The 27,075-nt window shown below is 40.0% G+C and overlaps 1 protein-coding gene across 6 annotated transcripts in view; it reads right to left on the bottom strand.

Annotated features, from left to right (window-relative positions):
• The window catches only part of NKD1 (NKD inhibitor of WNT signaling pathway 1), a 118,881-nt gene that overhangs the window by 24,179 nt on the left and 67,627 nt on the right, over window positions 1-27,075 (bottom strand). For 5 of the 6 annotated variants that reach the window (XR_010622003.1, XM_065733259.1, XM_065733258.1 and 2 more), the window contains 3 exons: window positions 11,406-11,512; window positions 8,761-8,856; window positions 539-686 (listed from right to left, as the gene is read on the bottom strand). Coding sequence is in view for 5 of the 6 variants with exons in the window: in XM_065733259.1 (XP_065589331.1) it covers window positions 539-686; window positions 8,761-8,856; window positions 11,406-11,512 (351 nt within the window). In the remaining variant the exon portion in view is untranslated. The remainder of the gene's footprint in view (window positions 1-538; window positions 687-8,760; window positions 8,857-11,405; window positions 11,513-27,075) is intronic. The other variant, XM_065733260.1, reaches the window with a different exon arrangement.

Below are 27,075 nucleotides of genomic sequence, written 5' to 3'. Positions count from 1 at the left end.
TATAAGGTGAACAGTCCATCATAGTATGAGCCATTTTCTAATGGCACACTCTTCCAGTATTAAAAAAAATGTGCAATTTTTACACATAGATTCATGAAGCTCAGTTATGCTTAATGGTTTATTTTTATCCACGAACAGTGATAGCAATGTACCTGCAAACAGCATTTTTATACCACACCTATTTTCACACAAACTGAACATTGTAATAATTGTTTGAGTGGCACAAAAGAAAAGGCCTTAAATCTGCCTTTCAGTATGCAGACACAATTGTACCACACATGTAATTTTTCCTCTCGTTGCTGCCAAGGGAAAAAAGCCAATCAGAAATGCAACCCTAATTTGCTTAGCATCCATGGAAAGAAATGCAAGGCAATTTTGCACCTGAGATCTTAGAACAGGTTAGCAGAGCTTAAAATACCCACAGAATTATTTGTCTTAAGTACTTACTTATTTATATTGACAAAATATAAAGATGATTTTTTAAGATCCCCTTAAAAGTTTGCACACTTTTTCCCCATTGTTGATTGCATATCCTTACCAGTATGATTTAACAATATGCTCTTCTTCTTCTGGCTGCCATCTGGTGCCACAGTAAGTTTCACTCGCAGAGTTTTACTGGAACTAGGAGAATGGTTTACTGATGCATCAACTACCTCATAGATGGTATGAAGCAAGCTGGTAATATCCTATAGTTGGATTGAAACACAAAAAGATGCAGTATTGTGAAAATTGTATGAAACCTACAACCTCAGTACTTAGGACTAGTTTAGGCCTGAGAATATTAAATGCTTAAACATCCTCAGAAATAACTGCATTTAGAACTGATCTTGCACAGAACCTTGCATAAAAGGATACATGATCCTCTTCTGTTAACACCCATTTTAGAGACTGTAAAATATCTGACGGACAGAAAGAATGATTCGAGTTGATCCATACTCTTTCTTCATCAAATGGTATAAGATTTATGAAATAGGGCAAACCAGATCAAAACGATAACTAAAATATGAGGTATTCAGGTTTCCAAAACACAATGTGAATGAATGAAATTGTGTTCTGCCTTTATTTTCTTTTGGTTTCAGCAAAACTCAAGGATAATTATTCATGCTGCACTAGAAATTGAGTTCACTGGACCAAAACAAACACAGCAATTGAAGAAAAATTTGGTCATTTTTATATCCCCAGTAAATCTTACTACTTGCTTTTTTCTTCTTGCATGCCTAACTGGTTGATTATATAGAGGAAAATTAGTAAGAGAAGTGACTGAGCTGTAAACTTCAGGTTTGGAAATAGACTGTTACTCATCCATATCTGTACTGTGACCTAGCTTACTTTGTAAAATTTGTACCAGTTCTGAAGTTGCATTTTTGAACAGCAGAGATTATCCATTCCAGTCTATTACAGAACATGCTTTGCACACATCTTTGAAGGCAATGAGGCATGAACAAATGCTTACATGTCCACCTATATCAGAATGAACACTAGCCATTTTCATTGTTTCAAACAGAAGAAACACTGCAGTCCCCACACTTTAGCACTCTTTGGACAAAACATCTTATTTGCAAGAGATGTAGCTTAGATAAAGTGTCTATGAGAATGTATTAACCCTTCCTTGCTTAGAAGTATAGTGACAAGGCCTACTAGTACACAAACTTCCACGGTTCCTCCTTTAACCCCACCCAGGCTTGAGGTGGAATCCAGAAAGGGAGAATGAAACCCAATGTTTCTGCCTAATTCACATAAACTTGTTTGTTCAACAGTATAAATGCTGGGCTCTCTTGTAGCTAAGCTGGAGACCTTACCTACGAGTGGATGCACTGCACTGCATAGGACCTCCCAACTGCCAGGAAAGACTCTCCAAATCCTCACTGCAACCAGGGCTCCCCAGAGACTGCAGATTGCTGAGACGTCCTGTATCATTTCAGTTATTCTCTCATTGCTTTAAGCGTACGTAAAGATAAATGTACTTCTTTAACTTGGTGTCTGTGAGCTTTGTGCTGACCCCATCCATTGGCAAAACAATAACTAGATGCTAGAAGGTCCAGACTTCGTCTTAAGCTGTACGCTCTAATATTTTTCTACACACAGTGAAATTTCTCCAGATGTGAGTTGAAGACAACATATTCATAAAAAGCAGAACCGGCAGCATTCTTTTTCTCCACAGGTCTCTAAATGGGCTGTTACTGCCATTCCAATGGACATTTTCCATCTGAATGAGGAAGACTGCTCAGTGACAATCCAGTAGTCAGGTCACAGCTCTTAAACACATCTCACTTCTCACACATGCACTCTAATTTGAAACTAGATAGACATAGTCGTATCTGACAGCTAACTAGAAGGGTTTTTTATTTCAACTAAAAGAAAAATACAACCAACTAAGAACGCAAACAAAATACATGTCTCCTACATACTCTCCATAAATCACGCTCTAGAAGCTTTGTGCTATAATCCTGCACCTCCACAAACCAAACCTGGGAGCATATTACAGCATCACATTTGTTGTTGATGGAGCCTCACACACTCAGCACCTTAGGGAAATAGAGCTTTTCCCATATGTTCCTTAACAACTGTTGGTTAGCCAACAGGGCATCTTTCTATGCAAAACCATTATCAAGAGATTATTATCAAGTGTTTCATTCACAACCATCTATTCCCCTCCCTTTTTTTTTTTCAGCTACACCAGGTGTTTGTCCAAGCTTATAGTTTACTTTGTTTTTACTTCGATAGCAAAGACATATTTATTCTCCTCCCTTGTTTTTCTGGTGGTGAGGTTCAACTCGCTACTTGGAACACACTCTGTCTCTCTTGCTCTGTGGGGTCTGTCAAGCCATTTGACTCAGCGGTTCTAAAAGCACTCCCAAATGCTGACAAGGAAGGACAGATGCAGTACTTGTGTGATACATACTTGGCAAATCAGAAATTTATGCACACACATCACATCAGGATGAGTTACACAGCCAAACAGGCATGGGTTAACCCAAATTAATGTCCAGGAACCAAGAAATCTAAGAGGCTGCAAAAGGGATCAGGACAACTCGTGGCCATAGTCTGCTGCCTTTGCATTTCATGACGTTTAGTACTCAGCTTCTTCCATGACATTCCGAACTGCTTTGCATTTTGGCACTGAATTAATGTGGTTGTTAGACTGGATGTATACCAAGATCGAGGTTAGGGATATCCATAAGTAACCGCTTAATGCTTACGTTGATCTTTTGAACACCAACAATAACAGTTTTATTATAGGATACATTTACTTGTGGTCCTAGTCTGGGGTTGAAAGTCTTAGTGAACTGACAGTTCTGATTTGGCCAACAAGCCTGCTTGGGTCATTCACTGCTCCACCATCTGTCAAGAGTCCTGGCTGAGGAAGTACCAGCTACAAGGCAGCTTGAGCCTCGTGCTGCTGTCCAGTTGGTGCTTCACGTCCAAATTCCTTAGTGTGCTGATCTGGGAGGAATGAGTTTTGATCTGTGACTGAAACTACCTTCTCATAGCTCTTTCTGGGCAACTAACATGGTAATGGCATCTGCCAAATCAGTAGTACTAGATCATTATTAGTAGTACTAGATCATATGTTACAATACCTGTGCTTTACAGCTATGTCTATATTTACCTCCAAAATAATTTTAGTCTTCCAGAAGCCTCATGGTAGGTGGGGTGACATGCACCTTTGAAACCTGTCCCTCTGAACGTGATCTGTATTTACATTTCTTAAAGAACTGCTTAAACCCATGGATGAAGCTTTAACTTGTACCTGCCAGCTTGTACATTTCACCATCAAGAAATTCAGTGCCAAGAATCAAATAATAAAACCCAGTGAAATTTTCCTCTCCTCTGGCAGACTGATCAACATGTCTCAGAGATCATCTTCCAAAGAATCCAACTTTTCCAGCCAGTGTATTACAATGTTTACTTGTCACATGATTTTGCAACTACTTTGCTTAAGACAGTTCAACACTTCCAGTTGTACCCCACATCTCAAACTCCTGTGCTTTTTACATGAAAAATCAGATATTTTTTAGTGTTTCTCACCTTCCCAAAAATATGGGTTCTGTACTGAAGTGCACTTTTAAACAATTTCTACTTAAAAATCATTGTGGATGACTGAAATCCTTGTAGTATTTTAAACAGTAAAGAGAAATGAGAACAAGAAAAAAACCATCTCTCTTCTTTATAGCAAACTAATGGTATTTAGTGGGGCTGTGCTAATCCAAATGACTTCTGAAAGGTTGCAAGTGTGCAGTATTTCTGCTGGGATAGCTATTTTAATCAAGTAAGAAAGCTGAAACTGTGATAATTTTCCACAAAGAGAAAAACAAAGGCTTTCTGGGTAGTATCCAGACAACTAGCAAATGACACACTCTGATTCAATTGTGTCTTGCTTACTGAACACTACAGTTGGTTTTTCCAGGGATGAGAGGTTTAACAGTGTTAATCTTTGTTTTTCACATCCTATTTTTTCAAGCAGCTAATAACACAGCATATTAGAAAGAGAAACTTTGATAGATAGCTATAAATTCTTGTATTAGGAATACTAAAGAAGGTACAGCATAGGCCACACATGTATGGTGCACTCACACATTTTCCTGCAGAATTCTTTACTGATCTCCAGTAGGAGATAAGCAGGAACTTAGAAACTTCAGAGAAACTAGTGGGGCCACAAAAAAAAGAACAAGAGCAAATTATGTTTAAGTATTCATCGTTCCTAATAGAACTCATGTTGTTTAGCATGTCCTGATTCCCAGTAATCATTTTTAGCTTCCAATTACTATTACTAGTCCAGTGTTGCCTTTGACTCCATTCAAAATGAAAAAAAAGAAAGCATTTTTTTTCTTAATATTTCTTGTGCAATCCACCAAATTTAAGGGGCTGAAAAGATGACCCCTCAGACACAGACAGACATGACTGATCTATCTGTTGGTTCATTCAGTGTTTCTTTATCGTGAGTTAATGCAATGGTCATACAGAAAAAAGCTGCTAATTTCAAGTGAAGGGTCAGGGTGATGAATGCCAGCCCCAGAAAAGCCAGCATCCTTTCCCAGATCAAAGATCTGGTGCTGTGTCCTGAATGCAGAAATAACCTCACACTTTTTTCACTCACAAGAAGATACAAGCAAAAATAACTAAGAAGCAAAAAAAAAAAAAAAATTAAAAAAAAGGAAAAAAATGGAAAGAAATGGAAAGAAAACAGCAGAGAAAAAAAGGTGCATTTAATGTAAAATACAAAGAACATTTTCAGCATTAAAAATGCATGAACAGAAACATCAATATCAGTTCATTACCTTTCCTTCAGAAAAAGGAAAAGTACAAATGTCTTATCTGTTCTTTCTTTGTAGTCTGATTTTTACATACAGCAGGACGTTTTTGTTGCAACGTCAGCTTTGTTTGATCATGTAAATTTTTGAATCATCCTTATTTGGAGCCTGAAAGGAGCTTCACTTGCTATCTATTCAACAACCAGTCTAGAATAAATTCCCACTTTTTTTATTATTATTATTATTTTTCACTCCAGACAAGCAACTTTTCTGAGTGCTTATTTCTGCAGCTATTCACCAAAGCAAGGAAATTTTCCAAGAAAGAAAGAACTGAATGCAAAAAAAAAAAAAAAAAAGCTCCATGTTTATGAAGTATAATTACATTCAGAGAGCTCAGTATAAAACCTCATGGATCAAAACATATTAGTTCAATTATCCAAGCCTCAAGTCCGATTACAAATATCCATATGAAGATAATTACAGTGCAGCTGTCAGTTCTAAAAAGACCTGCGGTACATAACAAATTGTCCTCCTATGGTCTATGGAATGAAGGGAAACATTATTAGCCAACTTTTGTCATATACATATTAGAACAGGAAAAATTATCTCTCACTATGCCAAAAGGACTGAAAAATGATCGTCTACTAAGACAGAAAAAACAGTATTTTGAGAAAAGAAACTACTGCTGATTTTCTAATTTGCCATCCCAATAATTATGCTTTCATGGGTGTATCCCTTCAAGAAGCGTGACTAGATATGAGTTTCTAATTATAAGACTAGGGAATAAATCAGAAAACTCTAGAAGGAAATTAAAGCAGTATTAAGTTCTGAAGATGTTGTTAAGATCCAGAATAAATTTCACTAAGACGGAATTTGAATGCTCTTGTCATTGTGTAAAACCCAAGGGAAAGTTTATCCAGTAACTGAATCCATATCTGATTTACAGTTTTCAAACGTTTTCATGAATAAAGCACTTAGTCCACTTGCAATATTGCACTCCACCTACACATCTCTTACAAACTTCGTTTTACACTGTGTACCCTCTAGAAACTCTCTGGACGTGAAGTCCAAGGTTTTAAACAATACATTTGAATCAAATGAAATGGACGTGGGTAGGCAAGTCACTTCCTTTTCCAGTGCCTCACTTTTCCAAGAAGAAAAACAAGGATGGTAACATTGACTTCACTTTTTAAAGCACTTCAAAATCTACAGGCAGAAAACTAACGAGAAATTTCATCTCACTATTTAATCCCATAAATCCAGGAGACGGTGGAGTGAAATTTTCAGAAAAGGTCCACACTAATCTTTTCTCAAGAGAACACTGACCGGTTCTGAAAGCATTTTCATCAGCTCACTGAATGGCACTGCTACAACTCAGTTCTCTTCCTCAGACTGTGTGTTCTGTTGCTGATCCAGCAATGAGCCTCACACACTTAACTCAAAGCATGTGTCTCATTCATTTTAATTGAAACTGTTCACATTTTTAACATTCCCCATTGTTCAGCCCTTTGCTGGATCAGGAGCAGAATTGTTAAACAGAGTACAGGATCAAGTCCACTATATAGAGTGTTGGTGTCTCAGAACCTAATAGAACAAGCAATGCTGTATCATATGAAGAGACAGAAACTCCTCTTTTGTGGTAATATCATCTGTGAGATACTATCATCAGTCACTCTTGCATAAACAACTCTTAAATTGCATCTGGATTCAACAAAGGAAAATGAAACAAGATGTTTTCTATAAATGACAGTGGAACAGCTTGCAAAAGAAGTATGTAACAACTGGAAAACTGCAATGGTGCATACTATTAGTTACTATCTTCAGTCACATGCAGAGAACTAAGAATTATCAACCTATTTGGACCCTTGGTTAAAGATTCTTTTTTTGGCACAGGTTCTGGCAACCTCCAGGCCTCAGCGCAGTATCGTTTTCAATCCCTGCACACATTTTGTTTCAGTTAAGCTGCAGCCTGCTCTTGTACCAGGGAGAAGTAGAATTTGGCTGTAACATATTCTCTAAGTACAGTAAAATTAAGCCCTTTGGTGTCCCACATAATCACAAATAATTATTGTATACATACTTAAAAGCACATTCTTGTTATGTTCAGCACATAGGACTCCCACTAACATTAATGGGAATTCCATGCCTGAATGTAAAGGACACCCATGAGTGTGGGTTTCGGTTCTGTTGTGTTTTGTGCTTTTCCCTCTTTTCTGGGCAGTTAGGTAATGTTGTAATGAAGACAGCCTTGGATCTCAAAAGATCTGGGTTCAGTCTGCCACAGGGTTCGTGTGAAACTACAGGTAAGTTCTGCTGTCAGTTGCACATATTAACAAAGATGATACTTTTTTTCTTTCTTTTTTTCCTCCTTTCTTCTTGCTCTCCCTCTCACTGTAGCTCATGTTCTCGCTGGAAACTGGAACTGGCCTGTAACATCTCATCTGCTTATTGTCTTGTACAAGGGGAACAGATTTCATTTGCTTATTCAAACCACTATCAGAGCGGAGGCAACAAAAAGCTAGAAATGATCCTCATGCACACATTAAAAACCTTGAATCACTGCATTTAGCAATTTGTTCACATAATGCCAGAAGAGATTTGCTTTAGTCTTCTAGGCAAAATCTGTGCTCTTATTTCGTGGTCTAATGTCAGTGTATATATACTTTCAGTATTTACCCTACTCTTTTCAATCATTTCTTAGTAATTTTCACAGATGCCAGCATATGAGCCCACAAAGACAAACTGCCAATTTTCAGCTGATTATCTAAAGGCATGGGAGCCAGTAACAGGTTTCACCAAAAACCAGTGACAGCACAATGTGGAAAATCTCAATAGAACAGACTCCTCTAGAAGTTTTATTCAACCTGGATGGAAGCTGTTCTGAAAAAGGACCATACTCTAATCTATACATCCTCTTATTTGGCCTCTTATTTTCTCATGACATACGACTTGAAGACATCCTGATAATAAGAAAAATACATGCAGGCATGCTCTGATGGACATTCATCCCTTATGGTATTGCAGCAAGTATCACCAATGCTATTTATACTTGGAGAGAGAAAGCAAAGATCAGCCTAATATTCATGAAAACAACAGAACAGTATAGTCAGTCCTACTGGAAAGAATTTCAGAAAGCAACCTCGCTATTTGGTTAGCTTAACTCTGAAAAGCAGGATAGAAGCCAGAACAATATACATTCGCAGGGGTTTATTTTGACAACGTGTTTAGTTGTTCAGTTGCTTCAGATATTTTTTCCCCTTCAAATGCCAGCAGTATTTTTTAAAAGGCTAATCCCAGATACTGAACAACCACCAGCTTCAAAAGTGGTACAGTTCATCTTAAAACAGAAAGCTACTGGTGGGATTGTTTCTAGGAGGAAGGGTCCAAGGAAACTGCTGTTTAAGTTGGCAGGACACTTCTGTTTCATAGAAGAAAAAATGTTCCTGTTATAAAACACTCTTCTTGCTAGCAGACGCCGCACACAAAGGGGCAGCTGTACTGTGCTTACCTCACGTGTGACTCTTCCGTTGTTATCAAAGTCATACAGTGTGAAGGTCCATTCTTGCCTGTTATCTTCCTCTACAGACACATCACATTGCAATTCCTAAGAAACATGCAAAGAGCAGCTGATTACCTAAAGCAAAAGGCCTGTTTGCAGAGGAGACTCTGTAGAAGGAGGCTACTTGCTTTCTTCCTCCCTCCCTCCCTTCCTCATGGGAGGAAGCTTTCAGGGTATGTCCCAGAGAAGCCTCTGTCCACCAAACAGAAGAAGTCTCATCACAATAACATGATAATCTTGACTCCTTTGGGCTAGGTTTCCAGCAATCTGCAAGATACTACTTTCTACTTCATTGCAGAAAACACAAAGAGGTACAAGAAAACTGGTCCCTGAAGCTGTTAGAATATAATAAAATTTCTCACTAAAAAGTGAGGAAGAAAACTCTGCTTAACTCAGGAAGAGAAAGACAACAGAAACAGACTCACAGTACGATGCAGGACGTCATAGACCCAGGAGTGGTCATTAATACAAAATGGCACAAATCCCCACCAGTGAGACCCATCAGATGCCTGACACCCAAAGGCCACCAGTTGGTGCAGCCCAGCCTGGTGCCACGAAGCTCCTGCAGCACAGCCTGCCTAGTGGCTGCCAAGTAGCAGTGTCCCAGGAGCGATGCCTGGCCCTTACCCAGCAGTGCTTCTGCTAGTGAGCATGACCTGATCGAACCAATTTGTTCAAGGAAAATAATCCCCAAACCAAAACCAAGCCTTCAATCAAGAACAAAGGACGCACTTCGACTGACTTTGGTACCTGGGTGCAAATGGCTTGCTTTCTCTCAAGACCTGTGCAATTAGAATTATCCAGTGCCACAACAAAGCAGTACAGAACAGTTAGAGAGCAATTAAAATGAAAGCTGCTGTATACAAGTAAAATAAACAGCTCCAAATAGCTTCAGCATGACAGAGCTCAAAATACCTGGTTGATCTTCTGACTTGAAACCAATTCCCTACAGCGGTTACCCGTCTCCCTGTCCCCTGCTGAGTTCAAAGGCAGTCTCCTCTCCCTTGTAACAAGCCCGGCTGAAAGCTGCCAAGTGCCCCACGCTCTACTGTGGAAACACCGTTTCATATTACACAAACATTTCCAGCACCTTTAAAAGCTGAATCGCGCTCACCTCACACTCAGACCTCTTGTCTCAACACTCGCGTTTCTGATTCTTCTACACCTTTTAAACATTTACCAATCTCGTAGCCCCTAGCTTACATCGTTAGAAAACTTTCATTTGTAGAACAAGGGGAAAAATATCAATACTTGGTTCCTTGCCACACATTAATCCTTCTGTGTCCCTCACTGCCTAACATAACATCTTTACGTGAGGATGTGCTCTGCTTAGTTAAGAGCCATGGCAATCTTCCCTGCATTAGTCATGGAGCCTGGTACCAAGTGCTAACCTTTATGGCATGCCAAGAACTACTTGGGAACAAACACAGACTTTGCCGGCACGGTGGAGCTCCAGCTATACTGGCATCAACCATGTTGACAGGTGTCCTCCGATGTTCAAATATCAAGGCACTGTTAATTGCAATTTATCATGCCTTTCCTGCCTGCAAATGTCTGCTATTCAAAGGAGAATATAAAATGTGCCTACAAAAAAGAGTTATCGCTTCACAAAAAAAGGCAGGAATGTCACCTCCCCCCGAAGGCACACCAGCACCTAGCAACAGCTGAGCTGCCTCCTTTTAATCAGCCTAAAACAGTAAAAAATAAATTGTAGCAGACTACTAAACCTGCTCTGGAGAAGGAAATGAGCGCCCAGCCATGCTGCAAGGTGGCTGCGTGGTCTTTTAAATAACAATTGAGGAACGCAAAGCTCATTACTGTGACAGGCTGACAGCAATGAAAGGTGGAAATCTGCCATGTCTGCTGGAGTGCGGAGAGATGAAAACTCGTGCTGTTTCTTGCCAGTACCAGAGTATCTTTCTGTTCACCACGACAGACAACCCTCTAGCTGGATGACAGCATGTTTCAATACTCATATTTATTAAATCTCTCCCTATACAAACAAAACCTGCCAACCGCACACAATGTCTGACAGATTTATGATTTTTGTATGTCTGCAAGAAAATAGACCATCCGACTTATGGCCCCCAGGATCCTCTTCCTCCTGCCATCTGATCAGGCAGATATCCACTGTAGCATGTGAGGGTCTTTTCACTTTGGAGGCCCAGACACAGGAGGCTGATGGATAAGGAAGCTGTCACAAATATCTTCTACATCAAGAGGATTCAACCAAGTGCAACAGTCCACACAAGTCAAACTCGTAAGATCTCGTAACACAGGAGGTGGCATAATAAATTGCTTCTGAAAGGATCGTAGATAGAGGATTAAATGAGCACCTCATTTCAGATACATTTCAGAGCCTATCAAGGAATCATCATCATTCCATTTAAACCTGGAAATAAAACGTACTAATCTAAAGGAACAATATCACCAACAGAATGCCACTGAGACTTGTACCATTTGTACTCCACCCCTTACCCATGACTATTGGAAAGAGCTATATGCATGCATCAAAGGGCACTATTTGATCTACAAGTTATTTTTCTACCTTAATTATGTCACTACAGTGAAACTTGAGAATACAGAAAACTTACTTCAAATTTTAGTTGCTTCTTGGAACCTGTGCGTGTGTCACTTTCTTTTTCTGCTTTCTTTTCATCTCCACTGCAAACTCCATCTGTCTTCTCTGGAGGCAAAGCCACTGCAAAAAATATATTTAAGAAAAAAACATTTATAAGGAAATGTCAAAGCAACCTTATATTTGCAATTTTGTCATCATATATAGGGTGAAATTGATTTCAGCAAACCTGTGTGAGAGGATCATTATACTTGATTTGCTTTTGTGTTCACTTCACATCTAGGATAATTTCAGCAGACAATCTACCAACAGCTTTTGGTACAAAGACACTCCTACAAATATCACTAGAATCACAGGAGGTTCAAACGGAGTATCATGAAAATGTAAGTCAGCAGAACTGTTGTTGTGAATACGCTGAATAATTTTGCAAAATATTATAAGTAGGTGACGTACTGCAAAACACACTGCATTCACCAGCAGTGAATGGAGTAATGCAGCTGAAATGAAGTCCTCATTCTACTCGTTTCCCTCTTCAAATACACACAGACCTTACGACTTTCCAAAAAGGTAACAGTAACCTGCCAAAATGCTTAAAGCTGTGGTTTCTTTAAAGATATGCATGAAAAAGTGCATTTCACCTAAATTTTAAGTTCAGACATTTTCACTTATATAATCCAGCAGTGCTCACGAAAAGCATCAAAATATCACTATCAGACACATATCACAACATAACATAGCAGAAGGACAAATATATTTCACATGCAGATTACGAGACAAACGTCCAGGAGCTTAGAGCTGTACCTTTGGCTCCTACAAAGAAACTCAGCCCTGCACATGATGAAATTCTGTATCTGAAGAAAATTAATTCTATATACATTAGAGCTATGAGAATATACACAGATTTTCAACCCTTGCCTGCAACTTCTTAGATATATATATATTTTTACATCCATATACTTCTGCCAACAATGCTATGGCCAAACCTCACTAAGCACAGCATAACTAATTCTTTCTCCCCTCCAAGTATATGTTACTGGACTGTGGACCTGCAAGTCTCTATTCTTCTCTTGTGCTGCAGGATTTGCATTCAAAAAAAAAAACCAAAAACCCACAAACTGAGCTTTGCCTTAAATTAATTCAGAAATTGTAAAAGGCAGCATTTCTGCCACACTGCAGACTCGGGCTACATTACACACATATACACTGACAGACTGATATGGTTGGACTAGATGATCTTGTAGGTCCTTTTCAACCTTATGAACCGATTCCTACTCCAGTCATGTTAGGATTCCCTACACCAAATGTGAGCTAACTGGGAAGGTCAGCTGAAGAAAAAGAAAGTTCACATCATCACAGTTTGTTTTGTTGTCCACTTAATTTGGCATTGTTTATTAAGAGGTTTTTGTAGAGTGTTTACCAAAATGAAGGCACATGTGATAAATATTACATGCAATACAGAACTTTGGAGTATATTGGAAGGGCCATATGTTTTACAATCACTCTGTCCATAAATACAACTCCAGATTCCTGGCAATTCAAAGCTATGGCCACACACACACACACGCACACAAACGACACCACAAAACAAAAAATAACATTTGGTTATCTATCTTAAGTCAGCAATGTTGCCTCATTCTAAAAACACCAGGAAATGAAGATGTAACATAGGCATTCATATCTAGACGTTATATAACAGTGGCTCTTCCTAACTATAAACTGTGTGCCTAGATTCTGAGTGGCTCTTTTATACCAGTGATCAGTTCCTCACGCGGACAGATTTAACTAACCTAACAGAAATACTTGTGTGGAGAACTTTTACAATCCCTCACCATCTGGCTCTAATGAACGTGAAATAAATGAAACTGGTCTGGTATGTCCCCTTAGGTTTGTTGGAACACTGCATGATCATTTGAAGAAAAAAATCCACCTCATCACAAACACCTTTAAATGCACAAGGATACACATAATGTCCAAAAGATTTCTACAGGGGTCTTTTACTTATCAAGGTAAAGCATCTCAAATGACATCAGCATATCAAACTTTGGGCTAAGAGAACTGAGGAGCGCATCCTGCACAAGGTGACTGTTCCCTGCCCCGGTGCTCTGTTTCTATATGCATTTTTTTCTGTTGAAGCATCTTACAGAGCATTCACTGCTACACTTCTGTGCTGCACTGAAAGCCACCTGCATGCGCATGGAATGCCACAGCTCTCCAGGCCATGGAGTTTTTCAGAGAGGAACAATGCCAAGGGCACAGAGTTACTTTCTGGGTTCAGGAACAGCCCTTCCACTGGCAAGTTTAATAAACTTTCTGGAGGTACAGTATGCATGTTCAGATAGGAAGCTTTCACTTTAATGTATAATTTATGTAACAGAGGAAAAATGTGCTCTGACAAATTAGTCTTCTCAAAAAACAAGAGTTCAGCTATTGGGAAAGGAGAAGACACTTCTCGCAGTATGCTCCTTGAGAGAGTTTAAATACTGTATGCCAGAAATTATCCTCTTTGAGTTTTGCTGACCTTTGATCTGAAGAACTCATTGGCCTTGCTGCTCCAGGGAATTATCCTTTGAAATCAGTTATTCATTTTGCAGCTCAGATGAAATAGGGAAATCTGGTGATCTCATCCTGATGTCAAGTTTCATTCAGCATAGAAAAATGAAGTCTAAATGAGGAAATTTTAAAGGAGAATATGGAGGTATTAAAGTAATATTTATGAGTGATCAAATAACGTGTCTGTCTGCGTATCCTGTGTGTTTGATTCGAATATAAAAAGATATTGATCAGAATAGGACTGTTTTGTCCAAGAAACAAAAATATTTGGCATTTTTGCCTCTATGCTTAGTTTCAACTATTAACATGCTCTCAATTTCATGAAGGATACAAACACATGCTGAATCTACTTATAAATGAAATGTCTTCCTGGGACAGTTGAAACTGGCAGCCTGTAAACAGAGATCCACCAGTGAGCTGCATGCCAAGGTTCAGCTGTATTCACAATGTGAACTTCCTTTCAGCTCTGCCAATGATATCAAATGAGACCAGACAAGATTGCTATCTCAAAGGAGTGTGGAGAATTAATAGACTGGTGTTTCCAAAGTCTAGGCCATCAAAAATAGGTCCACATACAAAATATTTGTGCAAAAATACATAGCTAACTCCCCACTCAGATAACAAGTCCTGACAGAAAGAATGCTCTGTATAGATTAATACACTGAGAAGCCTACCCTTGTTGTTGTGGGAATCCACAACCGGAGAAAAAAAACATATATTTATTGCTTCTTGTGGGAATAACCATATGCTCTCAAAAACAATGTTCCCTAACAGAATGTTTCATGAATTGAAATACTGCATATGTTTTCTTTATGATGTTCTTTTTTCTTGTTCATTATTAATGGTCTTGTATTCACTTCTATAACCTTAAGACACTATAAAAACGCGTCTGGACAATATTTGAAATTGGAAAGACAATAAAGGAAAAATATTAACTTGGAAAAATTGTGAAATACCATTCTTTCATGAAAAACAAACTGACTGGCTTAAGTGTACTAGCAGATGTTTCCCTCTAAGATTGTTAATTACTACCACACAATTGCTCATAATTGGGGGGGGGCTGGGGGGGGGAGGAAGGAAGAAAGGGAGAATGAGCACCGGTTTAAAGGTATAAAGGCTCATCCTTGAAGAATTAAGTCTTTTTTGTATCAAAGATTTATTCATTTCTATGAGAAGGAGTGGGTAGTAATTCCAACTGCTCCTTAGGAATCTCCAAAAAAAAAAAAAAAAAAAATCCCAGATTGCTGTGCTGAGTGTACTGAGTATCAAATACAGGCAGTGAAAGCTTTTCTTCCTCACCTCCATCTTACATCTTAGAATAAGAGGGGAAATAACAGTGAGCCAAAACTTGGCTGCATTCAGGTCAAAAAGTGACTGTTTAAACTTTCATTCGGGTGAACTGTCATTTCAGGGTTCTCGAAATCTCATTCAAGCAAAGCACCATGCTTTTTAGTAAATGATCTTCTTTCTCAAAGGGCAACTTCACTCTGTTTTTCAACTGTACTGAGCATTTTAATCAGCAGGATTAAGAAGATCTTGTGGTCAGAAACAAAAAAAAAAAGGATACAATTGTGATGAATGCTCATGTCTAAGTTGCAGCTACCAAGGCAAAATTTACACAGCAGTTATGAGAACCCAGGCTAAAGACAAACTACTTCAGAGTCTATTTGGGATGACAGCCATTTAGAAAGGTATTTGATGGATCACAGGCCTTAGCTCTGAAAGCAGAACTATGGGAGATGCTATGCAATTCCACAGTGATAAATTATGACTGGATGTTAGGTAACTATTATCTTAACGTCAGGGTCATTACTGTGTAATTTTTGAGAGAAAGCAGAGCAAAGGTAAAATTGGAGAACTGACAAAAATGCCACCTACAAAAGTCAGCATCTGGCATACATGAAACAAAATCTTTTGAAGTAAAATATTATTAGACTTCCCTTCAAGTTGGATAGATTGGATTCTAAGCAATTCTTTAAACAAGCAGAAACAATGGGACAGAGTTATCTGTGCATGGGGGGAAACAACAAACCACACTCTTGTGAGGGAGCAGGATAAAAAAAGGAAAATTTTGAAGTGAATAGGGAATATCAAAGCAAAGAGATGAAGCATAAGCAGGTCTGTAAGAGTTCAAATGGATCCTGGCAGTATTCAACAGGTGGAACTGAATGTCAAAAAGCTGGTCCAAGTGAGCTCAGTAGTAAAATTCCAGTTGACGTCAACAGTGCAAGGGTTTCACTTCCAATTTACAGATCTAGCAGACACAGCAGAAGTTATAGTCAGACAATGAGGGCCAAAGGGATAGAAACGGCATTAACTATGTTGTTTTTCCTGAAGTCTCTGATGTCTAAATTATCTGATTCTCTCAACATTTTTTTTGTTGCAAACCAGGTTTGACAAACATAACTGACATTCTTTGCTGACTGCACAAGAGTTCTTGAGAAGTCCTGTAATTAACAATTACACTCACATTCAGATTTGATTTCTAAGTTCACTTGGAGCCAGTAATTAAGAAGTATCATCCCCAATAAGCGCACATGTTGACTTTATTCCACAGGAGTTGACTGAAATACATCCCTGAGGGAGATAGCTTTACTTGAGCAAAGGTCCTCTTCTCCAGGGGCTAATACCCATGTGCAGAATTGGTCTGAATAGAGAGTAACATTCCTGTTCCACAGCCACCAGAAGAGCGAATACACAGAAGAACAGGCTCATGTTGGGTCACAGCCAAAAGCACGTATTCAACTTTCTCTGGCTGAAAGCTGAAGCTGATGAATTTGACACACCCTTCAAAACAACAAAGATCAAGCTGCCTTCTCTGAAAATTACTGTAGGGAAATTAATTGTCCATTTTAAGTCCAGTGGGACAAATCAAAACCAATTTAGCAAGAGTTTTACCAGCAGTACTTCATACTAGTCAAGGATAGGTGTTTTAACCTGAAAACATGGAAAGAAGTCATTTTCTTCTGTTTCAGAATTACTTGTTGGTCACAATGCAAATTAAGGGTTTGATTACACACCACAGAGTGGAGAAAAATAAACAAATCACAGTGTTGCTGCCAGCACCCAGCTGGAGAGAGACATTAAGCACAGAACAGAGGAATGGTGATTCAGAACATGTGATAGCTTGCATGAAAACAACAACTCAAAATGTTTGAATCATTCACGCATCAGATTCTAATTGACAAGTCACCACTAGGACATTTCAGAACTGCTACACTGAAGTTCACTCAGATGTTATCACATGGCATTTTGTCTCCTGAGTAAGTAGTACTTGGGCTCTCAGGTCTGTGCAACATCACCTCCCACAAAGCATTGATTCACACATCCCTGATAATTTCACATATATAAATTCCCAAAGCTTGATACAGAATCATCAAACAAAAACACGTTTAGTTCTGGCATCTTGTTTTGGTAGTCAGGTTGAGGGGAAAAAAATTATCTCCTTAACAACAAAAAGAAGAATTTGTACTAAGGATGCACACACAAAGGACAAAATAGTCTCTCTCCTCTGCTAGCTAGCACATAACTCATCCATGCTTAAACACTAAACCCAGATTTCTCGCACTCTCTCTAGAGTGAGTCTGCTGAAGGGAGGGAGTTTGCTGAATTCTGCCAGATTATGATTCCCTTTTCCAATTAGTTCCCCAACTGGCTGTATTTCATCAACAACTGCCAGATTAAATGCCTTACTTGACCATCTTCACCTAATACACTTTGATGTTCAGTTCTCAAGCTTCAAAATACCTTTTGGATGAAGATCAGACAGCACTAAACAGAATTACTAATTAATTAAGCAAAGTTAAATTTTAAACACTGTTTGTTGTCTTAGCCAAAAGCCCGAACAGAACAGTCTTTTTTTTCCCTTCCTCATTGGAGATCAAAGAAGATAATTTCTCCCACCCCTCCTCTACCTAAAAGGAGGGGGGGGGGGGGAAGTGATCTCCATAAACTCTGGTCAGAACAGTTCAGGATGACAACTGTAGAAGCAAGATTTGTGTTTGATCAGTGGGCATATCAAAAGCCACATTAACAGAACTCAATCTGTTATAACTAGACGTGCCATTTAATGTGGATAAGTAGTTCTTAAGTGAAAACTGTCACTGTCATATGGACCACTTACCACTTTCTAACACTGTTATGCATCCCTGGAGCCCTGAATGGGCCTACGAAGTGCTGAATTCTGTTGCTGAGCAGTGACAGATGGGGACACCAAGTGATCATTTGTAACTTAATGCAAAAGAAGCCAGACCTCTCTTCTCTAAAAATGGTTATACAGGGATCCTGGTTAGTAACTGGCAATAATTTTGCCTTTGAAAATTCCCTTTCAGTGTAAGCTGCAAATAAGCATGTTCACATAAGATGTTCTGTCTTTAAATTCTTGTCTCTTCAGATTTTTTTTTTCCCCTGAGATTCACAAAGGAAGAAAAAGAAGAAAAAAACAGACACTACATAACCCTTTATCCAAATGGAGACTGAGTAGGTAATGTTATTAATAATGCAGGCTTTGATATCAACTCATTCCCATCTAACTCAGATGTTCAATGGGAAAATCCTGTTTCCACCTTGCTATGATAACAGGGCTTCTGAAAGTATTCAAGCTGTAAAATTCATTTCATCGGAAATGTTTCCCATGAAGAACATCACTCTGACTCACAAAATTAGCCTTGTATAGAGAGCAGTGCTGTGGACCAGTACTGCAACGTTGTTTTGGCTGTGCTGAATCAGATGCACATCTGAAATGCTCTCTGATAATTAATATTCATTAGCAGGTTTGGTGTTCTCATCTGCAGAGCCCTACATTTCACTGCGAGAGGTGGGGGAAAATGGAGATTTATCCACAGCACATCATACAAACAAAAAGCAATATAGTGACTACCAGTCCAGCAATACGCACATCCTTATCATATTCAGATGTGGGTGAGGAATGGTACTGAGGTGACACATCACATACTGTAAAACATCCAGAGAAATAAAATTTTGTCTAGGTTAGACACCACCAACTTACTTAAAGTCTAGAGAGCACAGAGGATCTCATAACAAAAAAATTATTTCCACATAGCAAATGCACTATTGTTACTAATTATTGGACAGCCCAAAGACTGCAGAGATATCTGCTGTGCTGCACACTGCTCAAAATGCGAAAGGAGGAGGTTTGGAGCATGCTTACTGGTGAAACAGCCCATCCTAGCGTTCTAGAGAGCCAATGTGATTTGCAGTCTAAGAGTCAGCTTCCCCCTGCAGCTACCCTTTTGGTGGAAAAGACTCCAATATCCTCCTCCTAAACAACATTATTATGAATTTCTGTTCAGACATAATGTCTTGAAATCTGGCCTGCAATCACTACTTGCAGCAAGGCCTGGGCAGCAGCTACTGTATGGCACAGGCAGCTGGGGCCAGGCAGGATGGGTGCTTGGAGCAGCTCCTGGAGCCGGCTGCAGGCATGGAAAGCAGTCTTCATCTCAACAGTGCTTTGCCAAGAACATCCTTTTGCACCTGGATGGCTCCTTTCTCCATAAGAACTCTATCCCAAGTTGGAAGGGACCCACAAAGGATCATTGAGTCCAACTCCTGGCTCCACACAGACCACCCAAAAAATAAAAACATATTTCTGAGAGCCTTGTCCAAATGCTTGAGCTCTGGCAGCTCCGGACCATGCCCACTGCCCTCTGGTGCAAACCCTTTCCCACACCGCAGCTGCCCCTCCCCTGATGCAGCCCCACACCATTCCCGTGGGCCTTGCTGCTGTCACCAGACAGCAGAGCTCCCTGTGCGGAGCTGCAGGCACCATGAGGCCTCAGCTCCTCTGCTCTGATAGTTTAATGTCCTTACATTGTGCTACCCAAACCTGCCCCCAGCACAGAGCAGAGTGGGACAGCCCCTTCCCTCACCATGCTGGCAGTGCCAGACACACCCCAGGTACACTTGGCCCCACTGGCTTCCAGGGCCCGCTGCTGACTCATATTCCTGTTGACTCAGATGACAAAAGGGTCTGCAGTACCACACTCTACATTCTTGCCTAGAGATCCTGAAGAGGGACTGTAACTTTCTCCTAAATAAACTTTTTGTGCACACAATTCAGGGTGCTGGGGCTCCCCCCAGCACTGAGTCCCATGTCCAGCCCCAGCTGCCAGGCTGCTCTAAGAGCCCCATGAGAATCCCTTGGGTAGCAGCTCTCCTACTTCTGGGTATCTTGTTTTACAGCTACTATTCCTTCTCTCTTTTTTTGTTTCCCTGACGGTTTAAAATCCTTTCCAGTACAAAGTTGGGCACTTTCTATGAGATCTTTCACTGGTGAAAGGACCTGAAATGTTGGATCAGATTTATACAAAAAGAAAAATCTGATTTTTATTTTTTTGGTAGGCTGGGGGTTGGGACTTTCCATCTAACAAGAGCAGCTGGACTCTTGAGTTCTTTCATGAGCAGAAATGTTGCTTCGGGTTCATTTCCACAACCCCATAGTGCTGCATTTATTATTTGCTTTTACTCACAAACTAGTCGCGGTCACAAAAAATAAATAAATAAATAAACACCAAAAAGCCCTCTTCCAAACAAATTACATTTTATCTTTTCCTCCACAGGAGAATAAGGTTGACTGCTACTCGGGCTTTGAGGTTTGGATATGATTGAGATGAAACATCTGTTGAGAAAAAAGGTGTGGGGCGGGCTTTTTTCTGCTAAAAATATCATGTCTTTTTTTTTCCACCAAACTTGAAACATGTGATGAAATTCAACTTTTAAAATACAACCCTGGAGCTACTTGAAACTATAAAAGTCTCCTCAGTACCTGAGGCAAGTCAGAATTTCCACTGTTCAAGCTGGGCTTTTATGAAGAGCAGACTTTAAAAAAGCTGTAATCTGTCTAGGTAACAAAGGGCACTTGTTCTGCCTGGTGAGGTAAAACTTTGGGTTTCTGTAGCTACTGCAGCAGAAGTGGAGTTGAAGCACACAAAAGCACCCTGACTGATACACACTTTGAATTTGGAACAGCAACGGGCAAAAGCAATATGCTTCTTGCTGAAAGTGCCTCTGTATGTCTGCATGTACATGCTTGTGTGTTTGTAAGGTTCAGAAGATGACAGGTTGTTGCATCTCAGCTCTCCAGCGCTAAGGTTCAGGCAGCTCCCTAGCTTGGCAGCTATCTAGCCACCCATACAAAATGATGACTCCTGAATTAAATGCCAGCTACTTCTCTTAATTCTGAAATACAGAAATATAAGAACTCTTTAATCCTGCCATAAACTGTACCCTCCCATCAGGCACACGGAGATATGAAACCCCTCCAGGTGGGAGGGCCTTACAGGAGCACGAATGCAGGATCTAAACAAAAGCCTATTGAAGAAAGCTATCAAAATCTCAGCAAAAGGAGGGCTCTGAAACTTGCTTTCCAGGCTATGTTGAGGTCAAGTCAAGCACAAGAGAATGGGCAACGATAGGAATGTCTGGGAGTTAAAGCAGGACTTGTTGCCTACTGAATACAGTATTCAAGGTCTCTAAAATGAATTTAATGTTTCATATAAAGGCCAGAGGTTTGAAATGAATATATTATCTTCTGAAATAGCAAGGGCCAAAACTTACTTCAATTACAAGAGCAAATCCTGGAAAAATTCCATGAACACCAGCATGAGAGTATTATCTGGCCCTACATCTTTGCCTGGAAATACACTCTAGTTTCACATGGGTAAAAAAGAGAGAGTCACAAGAGAGTGAAAGAAGAATGGCATTTTGATTCACTTCTCAAAAACATGTTTAATAAAACCTCCACGAACTGTGGGTAAAGCTACAAGAAAAATAACTGGTAATAATCGTTGCTGGGAAATTAAAAGTAGAAAAGGATCTTTGTTCTTCAAGTAGAATAAATGAAACCACTGGTATTCATCATGTTTCCAAAGAAATTGTTTTCAAACTCCAAACTGACTTGTTCCCATATTTCATTCTTTGTTCTCGGTGGTGTATGTCCTGGGGCAAAGTTCAAGTATATTTTTATACTGCTGTACACGCACAGTTATGTACCTTTACCTCTGCACCACACACAAGATCTCTCCCAGAAGCTCTTGAGCTCATCAGTTTGCCAAGTGTATCTAATGTCATACCTGGCACCTGAGCCCCAGCCTCCCAGAGCAGTCACCACTGGCGAGGCAGGGGAGCAGGACCTGCAGAGCTGGCTAGCTGTAAGCCAGCCACCTGGGCTGCTGCTAATTGTTTGACAGCCCTACCCATGCAGACTGCGAAAGCAGTGATTGCTACCCATCCTGTGTGAGATAGCACACTTGGAAAAGCCTTCACATGCTCCTTCTCTGAATCACAGTATTGACAGCCCAAGGAAAACGTCAGCATCCCACACTGATTTAGCAAGTCCTGATTACCCAGGCCCAGTACTTTGATCCCGCATGCACAGAAGATGAGTCTAACATCACTGGTACCAATTTCTTGCCCCTGTCTCAGCCCTCCTACACAGAGCTTCCCTCAGGCTTCACACACTGCTGTGAGCAAGCACTTGGATGCCACAATCTGCCATCTAATCTCACTTTTGGAATGTGGAAGGCAATTGCTATGGTGTTCCTCTCTTTGATGAGATCTCCTAAGCTATTTCCTAAGCTCTTTGATTCTCCTGCTTTTCATAGGCATCCTTGAGGAGAAGCAACCCAACTGACACCTAGACTTAAGTTTTCAACAGCTGCAGTCCCAGGAGACTTTTTGTCACCTAGCAAACTAGTTCATGACTGCCACAGAGGTGTGAATGAATGAATATACTTATTCTTAATTAATCATTTTTAATGACAGCTCAGAAATAGCATTACGTTCTCTATGCAAGTAGGAAAAGTTGCAGACTTATGTAAAAGGAAAATCTATAGAATACCAATATTGTTATAAATGCTCAAACGCAAATACAATGTTATTTTAAAAGCTTTCCATGTGTAAGGTGTTCGCTACGTGTCAACTTTTTGCTTCTTGAAGTACTTGTTCACTTCCCATTTCATTACCTTGGATTTCTACTGAAATGCTTTCTATACTTCACACAAAATTAATATTAAAATCTGGCTTTCTTCAGTCACCATAAAGAACAGAGACCACTTGTAACTTAGGAAAGTTTTACTGTGGAGTATATTTTCAGATCCTCTCTCCATAACATTCTAGGGGATAGAAGAACAGGCACAGACACAAGAAATCCTGGGCTCTGTCCTCAGCTCTGCCAGTGTCCTTGCATTCAGGAATAACAACTTCCCAAGACTGCTGAATGATCTGAATTTAGAGATCAGTGTAGAACTATTACTTACAGCAGGTGTGATCTTCCCAGTCCAATGCAGACAGTTAATAACCAGAACAAAATCCTCAAACCACAAACAAGACACACTGTTTATCAAAAGCTACCAGGCAGCACCCGCAGGAGCTGTGGGGCTGGTGGCTGCAGAGAGCAATACCCACGCTCGGGGAGCAAGCCTGATGCAGGCAGCAGAGCGTGTTCCTTCTGCACACCAGTGGCTCGGTGTGAGGGGCAGGCTCACCCTCTGAGGTGACAGAACAGCCCACCTTTCAGCACCTGGCTGTGCTCTGCTTGCCAGCATGGGTATGAGCTGTTAGACACCACAGAGGGCTGTTTTTGGAAATACCTGGAGACCACTAACTCATTGCACACAGCTACAGAAAACCATTGGATGGCAACAGCCTTTCATCACTACTGACCTGGCTGCACTTGAAACAGCAGCTCCAGAAGCAAAAGCTTCTGATCCAAATACCACTTCCCCCTCCCCCTTCCAATGGAACAGCTAATGTTAAGAAGCACTTGTACAATTAAAAAAAAAAAAAAAAAAGTGAGCGCCTTATGCCATAAGATTTTCCTCCCACTCATGGCAAACAGCCTACCTGCTTTTATAATTTCCTGGATCTGTGTATGACCACAGGAAAACTTCTGCTAATCCTACCAGTCTCATGTTCTTTGGTGACTTTTATTCTAACTGCCAAACTAAGCAGTTTTCTCTTGGCACTTTCCACTGCTCCTTTCCCCTTCTCCCTCTATGTTCTTTGGTACTTCTTCCAGCTCACGGTCACTGGCTTATCAGCTGCCAGTCCAGCAGGGACTGGCTGTGTGTTGGATACGGGCGGTACCAGTGGGACAGACAGAAGCTGAAGGCCTTTTTTGAGGAGGAGCAAAGAGTACATTGAAAATATTTTGACAAGTGAGAACAGTACAACCAGTGAGCAAACAATCGTCAGACTGAGAAGATCACGTAGCATATACCTGAGTACAGCAAATCCATGGTAAGAGTGAAGAATTAGCAACAAGTCATTAAAATGCTGAATTTACACACAACAACCACCCCAGGCTGACCACAAGAGCACTTTAATGGTGGAATTATTTGCACTGCTTGCAATATCAGCGCTGAACAGGAATCTGGTTTAAGAGCATGACAGGAAAAGGAAAGTCGGCACCAATATTACTGAGTAGTAACAACAGTACTAGGATAAAGCAACTTCATTTGTGTACAAGATGCAGTCTGTTTTTTTTTTTATAGATACACTGATATTTCATGTAAATAGATAGGAAATTATTTATGCTATTAAAAATAAATGAAAAAAACATCATAACCAAAAGCATTAACTAGAGAAGTGCATGCAGTTAAGAAAAAACTGCCTATTGTTACAGATTCATAGCTCAGCCTAGCAGATTACACAAAGCTGTTGCAACTAAGATGAACAAACTGTAGTAAAAACTGTACTGCATGCAAATAGCACTTCCATAGCAAGCTTGGTGCATCTCCAATCTTCTGTCAAGAGAAAAATAATCTAGACGTCATCCTTGCCTAACAAATGAAGCAGGGCACAGATTGCTATCAGATGAGGCAGCTCCTCTGACAGGTACAGGACTAGACTGATCTGACAGATGTGTAAGATTTCTAGTTAGCAGAAACACTTAAGTCATCATTTTCAAGAGAATGGTGACATGAGAAATCACATTACCACATACCTAATTTGAGTGATAAGTTTTGTGTCTCCTGAGCTTAGAGATTTCACCTTCAGCTCCAGAAGGCAGCTGATGCAGACTGATAGCTATATTCCACCTGGCGCTAAAAAGCTTCTATTGCCAAAAGTAGGAAATGGTCTTTTTCCTGTGATCAGTCTCTGTCAAGAGTGAGATTTTCCTGCTGCTGGTTCAGAAATCACAGGCAGGGAGAAAACAGGGTGCCCTGAAAAGCTTCCCATGTTCAGAGGATAAGACAGTGAAAACCTCAGTCCACTTCATAGAGATATGGAGCAGTCAGATAAGAAAACTCTCTTGGTCTACAGACTTAGCTGAAACAGTTTCCCAAAAGCTCAGGGGAAAGGAGGTGAAAAATGTTCTGGAGAAAAAGCAGGTCTCTTGAATGATTCATTAAGAAGCTTGCTTATACCTTGAAGAGCACAGATACAACTGGGTGTCACAACTGAACACATTAATAACTAAAAATGCAGATAACTCTGAGCCACCTGTGCATCTTCATGATAGAAGAGGAACTTGCTATTTGACGCTGCATTCTGCTCCTGCCTGCTGTTTTGGCTTCCCCACTGAGATGAAATGAAAAATATCTTCTAACATCCGTGCTACTTTTTCAATACCTTCTGGAGTCATCTCCAGTCAATTCAGCTCTACTGAGATAGTGTTCTAACTAGTCAAGTGGAAAATCCATGTTCTTAGTTATCCTAGCCAGCTATCCTAGCACACGCTTCCCATGCAGATACTGCTGGAAAGCAAATTTGCAAGAACAAGCATGAGAAGTATATATATGTAACCACAGCAGACTGCACATCATAAAGTACTCAAAGTCTGTCAAATGAAAGTCTCTGAAATAAAGAGGGAGAACAGTGGTAAAATTGGAATGAATGCTACAAATGAATTCATGACAGAAACTATTTCTAATTGATTTTTTTTTTAATTATTAGTGAAAGAGTAAGATGGGAACCAGAATATGATAATAAGGTTTCCATCAGTCTCTCTCCTATCAAGAAGAATCACCAAGCATGTAAGACAAAATTCAAGAATTCAATTTACAGTAGGGTGCCCCACAGTGAAATCAGAGGCAGGTGCTGGATGTAGCAGACAATACTGGTCAAACTGTTTCTTTCTGCACAGCTCTGGGTAAACAAGAGTCACCACTATCGAGTTCTAACCTCTTGTCATGCAGCAACATTGAGTCAACAATCCGCTCTCATGGCTTAATGCTTTTGATGTTTACTTTGTTCCTTCTATAGTTCAAAAGAAAGCACTAATGCACCAGTCCTCTTACCAAATACAATCTTAATCCCAGAATCCCGAGCCTTTTGCTGTTGGCCAGTTAAGTCTGTTAAGACGAAAGGATTTGATCAAGCTTTACATAACAACACAGAAGTTAAATCCAGCAAAGAGAGCTCTTTTTATCTGTACTGCTCAGACGGCTAAGAGATGAAAAAAAAGAGAGGGTGAAAAGAAAAAAAAGGTAATGAACTTGGCTATGTAAAACAAAATAAGGAATTCCGTTATTTCTCTTATTGCCACTTTGTCTTTTCAGTGAGTCTTCTAAAGAACTCGGATTTATTCTCCAGTAATGTCTCCAAGTGCAAAGGCTATAGCTTTCTCCAAGCCCAGAAGAACTGTGGCACCTGCTGTGCTTTTTTTGCAAATCTGAGAAATGTTTCTTTTTCATAAGGCATTTCCCTGATTTAATAAGTAAATAAATAAATAAAACTAAAGTAAGCACTGTAGGCCAAAATTTGAACTAATTTTTCCCCATCCCTATTATGTATTTATAAAGGCAGAATACAGTCAAGTGATTAGATGCTTGCCTGGTACTTGGTAGAGCTGGGATCAAGTCTTTATTTTTCCACTCACGTCCTTTGTGAGAGTTGCCCAACTAACCATTTCTCAGTGTGTCACATCTCCCTGTCTCTGAAGCTAATTAGCAAATCTTCTAGATGACATGAATGTATGTATGCAAAACACGTTACACCTGTACATATGTAAAGATTGATGTCAGCTATTTTGTGTGTGTGTGTGTGTGTGTGTAAAGTGATATACAACCAATTGCTCACCACCCCCAACCAATATCCAGGTAGCCCCACAAGAAGCAGGAGATAGATATCCCTAGCATGGAGTCCCTTTCAAAATCTATTTCAGCATCCTG

Source organism: Cyrtonyx montezumae, unplaced genomic scaffold (genome assembly GCF_038088225.1).
Source record: "Cyrtonyx montezumae isolate F1298 unplaced genomic scaffold, pur_monq_1.0 scaffold_17, whole genome shotgun sequence".
Taxonomy (NCBI): Eukaryota; Metazoa; Chordata; class Aves; order Galliformes; family Odontophoridae; genus Cyrtonyx; species Cyrtonyx montezumae.
The sequence above is the reverse complement of the archived record's forward strand: the minus strand, read 5'-3'. Positions and strand labels throughout refer to the sequence as shown.